Source organism: Macrobrachium rosenbergii, chromosome 48 (assembly GCF_040412425.1).
Source record: "Macrobrachium rosenbergii isolate ZJJX-2024 chromosome 48, ASM4041242v1, whole genome shotgun sequence".
In the NCBI taxonomy this organism is placed as follows: Eukaryota; Metazoa; Arthropoda; class Malacostraca; order Decapoda; family Palaemonidae; genus Macrobrachium; species Macrobrachium rosenbergii.
In genome coordinates this window covers 7,887,689-7,893,381 of record NC_089788.1, presented here as the reverse complement: position 1 = coordinate 7,893,381, position 5,693 = coordinate 7,887,689, and the positions used below count along the sequence as shown (strand labels likewise).

General features: G+C 37.1%; 1 protein-coding gene across 1 annotated transcript; it reads left to right on the top strand.

Moving 5' to 3' along the window:
- Positions 1-1,018: 1,018 nt before the first annotated feature.
- LOC136831691 (uncharacterized) lies at positions 1,019-5,211 on the top strand. The gene is made up of 3 exons (XM_067092321.1): positions 1,019-1,176; positions 3,742-3,860; positions 4,301-5,211. The coding sequence occupies exons 1-3, from the start codon at positions 1,144-1,146 to the stop codon at positions 4,521-4,523; spliced, it is 375 nt and encodes a 124-aa protein (XP_066948422.1). The 5' UTR covers positions 1,019-1,143; the 3' UTR covers positions 4,524-5,211.
- Positions 5,212-5,693: the final 482 nt, after the last annotated feature.

Genomic DNA, 5,693 nt, shown 5'->3' with positions numbered 1-5,693 from the left:
TCAATCAATCACTAACGAAAATTAAAACATCCAACAATTAGGTGAAATACTATTAAGATCAACATGAAAAAATCGTTTAAAAAAGTTGATCATCGTAACTTGTCACTTTTTACCTAAATATTCAGTCCATATTTCATCCCATGAAATGAAAACTGAATTCAAACCACAATCCAGGTGGGCGAACCACGTAAGTTAATATCAGAATATAGTCCCATGTGTATGTGCCTACAGCGTATAGGACAACATGAAAAACATCAAGAATTATCTGCTAGCAAGTCAGTCTATGAAAACTGACTATTAACTAGAATTGTAACTTACGTCCCTTGTGAAATTGCATGTAAACAGTCATTCAGTCTTTTCTTTCAATATTCTGCCGGAACACTACATGTTTCTGGATATAGCCAGGCAACTTTGATTACAGTACGCCTGAATTTCAAAATAAATTCATTGCCACAACCATTACCTAATATTACTTGGCAATTCACAGCGTACACAACCCTCCCTAGGTGCCAAACTGCTAATATACTTGGTACAAAATACAGCAAATAATTGAAAATAATAACCTGTATTCTTTAATGAAGATGATACAAACACATATTAGGGTTATGTCATCAACTGACAAATTATATGCTACATACATTTCACAAACCGACTGAGATGCATGATTTCGATGACAAATTCTAGCCATCACTGTTCACTGCAAATAACTAGGAAACCCTGTCGAATGATGCCATTCCATACTACAATCCAAACAAAGCCGACTTAAGAAAATAGTCTTTATTTCCTAAACAAACTCCACCATATGTTCTTTTAAACGGCAAAAAAAAAAAAAGACTCAGTAGGCCTATATCACAAATTTCATTAATGGTATCAGCAAGTAGCAAGTTCCATGGTCAGAGCTAACTCATGGAGGGATGATAACTAATATCGCAAAAATTTCCCCCAGCATTTGGCAACGATAAGGAATTTCTCGCTCCGTGATCCACAGAAAGATAAAAGATATCAGAGTAAAACAAAACCGCGGAGTGCAAGTGAGGGTTTCACAAATGCCACCAGTAATTTATGGTCTTCTGCGGTAGACGGGGTTGTTAGCTTGTGCTCTGGTTATCCTTCGGCGTGTGAGGCAGCAGATAAAAGCTGGGGATGCCTTATATGAACATCGTACATCGCACAGAGGTAACGCCGGGATCTCATACTTTGAAATGTAACTGAACGCTTGTAGCTATAGATGCATATCCTTTTACGGTCGAACTTAAATAATATCAAGGTGGGAGTGACCAACCTCTTGCACGACAAAGCAACCAGCGTTATAATCAGTTTTTTTTAAGTGTCTAGACCAGTTGGGGAAGCAACCTCGTGTCATTTCTTCGCCCAGACCTGAATAAAAATACAAAAGGGGGCGGGGATGCTCTTGGAGGAAGAAGGGATATAATACTCATGGAAAACAGGAGAATGAAGAGACTTCTGATGTCTGAGGTATAAAGAAAACAAGTCACGTAAGCCTAAAAGGATTACCAGCTTCTATGATGGAGGACACGTAAGACTAAAAGGATTACCAGTTTCTATAATGGGTGCGAAGTGCCCTTACGGCCGTTACTGGGTAGCCTGAGAAGAGGAAGAATTATCCCTAAGCGCCAGGGAACGGTGACCAGAACATTACCTGTAGAAAAATCAGTGGAGCCACCTCGCAGCAGAGGTGGTCGTGAAGTGAAGAGAGAATGGGACCGTTAAGCAAGGACGAATAAGACTGAAAAGCAGAGTTCGTAATTACCTTAAATGTTCAACAAATATATTTATATGGAACTGAATAAATTGGAAACTCGTTCTGTACTTGCATTTGCCCAGTTGCTATTATTATTGCAAAATACAGTTACTTTCTTTAATGCGTATAAATATGTTGAGCAGGCAAGTTACCCAAGAGTCACAAGTATGCACAAACACATATTCTCCATATTCATTCATACCATAAAATTAGGTGGTTATAAAAATTCACAGAAAACTATCTAATCTCTCGATACGCAGCCTACAGATAAGAATACGCCCCTCGGGTCAAGCCATATCTCAGGCGAGATTTAAAGTATAGGTTTGATAATCAAATTGATAATATACAGTACATGAACTGCCTAACTTTGAGAAAACTTTTACACTGGACAATTTAAAAGTAAATTTTCTTTTTACCAAAAGACCAGTACAAGAATGAATTTGACAGGGTAAATGTAATGAATCGACCAGAAATAATAGTAAGCCTTCTCTGGAATGAGACCACGAACTTACATCAACAGAAATATATACTGTCGAGCCTGTCCACACGCCAGTTAGTATAGAACGCTCTCTCCGAAACATGAGTAGCTGTAGTCCAACATATTTCATAATATGGTTTTAAATGAGGCTATATTTAATTACCATAAAATTGCTTAGTAATTTTCAACTGAGTTTTCACCAACGGTCTAGAAACATGTTCTAAGATAATTCTCAACAAAATTACCTTCTCTCCCGCTCGGTGGCTAACCCATGTTAATAAACAAGAAACAAGATCGTCGAAAAAGACAGCACACAAAGGAGCCCCCAAATTTAGAGGCATGATGAAGACTTACAAGTTCAACATAAGACTAGAAAAAAACTGTTGGAGGTTACAAAAATGAATTAAAAAGTATAAAAGTGATGGCTCAAAACCTTGACGAACCATAGAGAGAGAGAATAAAATCTGCGATAGATAAGACCTCGGAATAGATTAATCATGAAAATGGCTTTTCAAAAACAAACGAATTGAACTTATTCATTCGCTAATGTTGATAGATGTGTATCTCTTAAGTCATAAAGTAAACTGAGCTATAAAGATGTTGTTAATCAATAAATATACAATTCGAACATTGAATAAAAATTTAAGCTACACAAATTTAAACTGCATCTCTCAAAGATTCATTAAAACTTTTTACTAGTCATCCTTGATTTCTGTGGTGGAAGAAATCTCTCGGTCTACTGAATGGCAGGTGAAGTACTTGCGTGAAAGAATTCCAAATTGTTATTCAGATGTGAAACAAGCTGCAGGTTTCCTATGAATACCACTCTCTTAGTAACCCCAAAAACCTTTGAGCTAATCCCTTGATGGTATCTTCGATAAATGCGCTTCTCTCTAATACACAATTTTGACGAAAGCCTGAAACTGCTTCTCGCCTATCCTCTCGACATTTTGCACAGCCTTCACTACCAAGGACTTGGTATTTTCTCTGTGACTCGTACAATCCGTTACACAATCTTTCTCGAATCAGTTTTCAGGTTCTCCAGTCTCTTAAGACAAGAAAAGAAACATCTACAGCAAATGAGGTTTGCATACTTGGTGTTTGATCACGATGGTGAACGTCTAGTTGGCATCCTCACTGGTCCTCTGCAAACTGGAATCATTCTTCTCTAACCTAGACTACTTGGGGCCTGGTAATCATCCAACTGAGCTGTCATATGAGCTAACTTTTATTACAAAATGCACAGCTGTCAGAGTATTTTTTTTTTAATTGTCACCATACTACAGCCGGTATATTCTTTGTGTTTAGTTTTTAAGTTGAGAGTGGTTATTTCTTTAAAAAAAAAAAAAGAGATAAAATTTCTAATGCCCTTTGAAAATTATTCTGCTTTCTGCGTATCTTCATACCATGTTTTTAAACATTCTGAATTATGGATTGTCCGTGTTGTGCTACCCATAAATCTGAGTTACACATGTTAACACATCTGGATACATTTTCACAGGACAATCTCACGATAGCTGGATGGGAAGCAGAGAGAAGTCCGAGTCTGGGCAGGTGCATTGCAGAGCATTTTGCATTTAGCGAAGAGCAACTGACGGACACTCCACAGCTAGAGTGCGGGTAAGAGACCAAACTTTCAGTATTTGCATACCCAGGCAAAACACCAGGAACAACCCCTTGGCAAAGATAGCTTATCTCTATTCTATTTGAGACGTGCTTTCATTATGAAAACATTTGAAACGCTGATATTTAATGTTGATATTTGGGGGGATACCCCTTCTTTCATGTCTTAACCAAGATGTAACCTACACCCCAAACTTTTGACTCTCGTAGGCAATTTACTTTGAATGAAGAGACCCTCCTTCCCAAGTAGATTTTATCCAAAGTTGTTTAGAAGACAGAATCGTTTTAACCTACTACCCCCCATCAAATAAGATAATGTTTCCAGTAGACTACTAATCCCTTACGATTATGTACAAAATTTCCTTGTTTATTTTAACGTTCTGTTTGTATCTTTACATGTTTCAGTTATCCACTTCATATTACGTTTTTCCACCCAGCTCAGACTCCTGCATCCTAACAGTACAGCCTCAACACCTACTGCGGCTCCTGGCGGAGAACGGATGGGACGTGGTGTCATTCAGCCTCCAAGAGGAAAACAAGATCTGGATTCTTTACAAGAAGGAGAATGAAAAATCAAGAGAGGATAATCTTACTTCAGACACAGACGACCAGAAGAAGAGATTTCCAGATGATCATCAGGATGAAGAAGAGGAACGCTAATACTGACATTAGACACAGAAGCGCTAAATGATTCATCGATGACATGCAAGACTCATTATAAAAGTATTGGGCAATGATATCACTAATGTCGTTTTCATAATTTCTAATAATTACAACAACAGGAGTAAATATATAATAATGGCGTAAAAAAAAGTACACCTTAGTTTAACCAGACCACTGAGCTGATTAACAGCTCTCATACGGCTGGCCCGAAGGATTAGACTTATTTTACCTGGCTAAGAACCAATTGGTTACATAAGCACCCTCTCTATCTGTTAGTTCATAGGGTTTCATTATGACCTACTGCTGTTCACAGCAGGTCCCCAAAGTCTGTTGCAAGTTTCCAAGCAACGACTTTTCTGGATGAAGCTACCATAGCCCCACACCAACAGTATCTATAACAACAACACCAACAGCCCCCTGGCAACAACAAACTAACAATAAGAGGGGAAAAAGAAAGCAATTACAAAGAATGAATGAACCTTCGGATGTATCATTGTACAATTCTCCAAAAAGGTTAAATTAAAAAATGTTATCAATACAGGTGCTTAAGAAAGCTCTCTACAAAAGTTCGACTGAAGCCGACACCTGGTAGGCTCATGCGTGGCTTTTTTTTTTTTATCAGTCACATTAGCTTGCACTGCCCAGAAGAATTATATATATATATATATATATATATATATATATATATATATATATATATATATATATATATATATATATATATTATAATTTTTTTTGACAAATGAACGGCGAATCTTATTGGTGAGTATGCAAAAGGAGATATTAAAGATTTCGGTAATGATTTCATAATATTTGGATTTGAATTGCCTATTTTAACCATGACCATAATCATGAAGAACAATACCACCAAAACTGATTTATCTGCGAACTAACTGCCCTGCAATACAAAATGCTTAAGATTTTGACCCACACTCCACAATGATTTACTTCAAATACCAATGGGCAGAATAGAAGGAGTTTTGCTTACTGCTGAGTCATTCGGCTCTCTGGTCATTAGACAACTACCAAGGAAATTCTAAGATCAATTTTTTTCCGCATGAAGACTTTATTTATTAATTCCAAATGCCGAATTCTTGATATACAGGAAACCAAGAAGGGCACAAAAAAATTCAAAAAATAAATATAATGGGAATTAAAGTAGTGGCG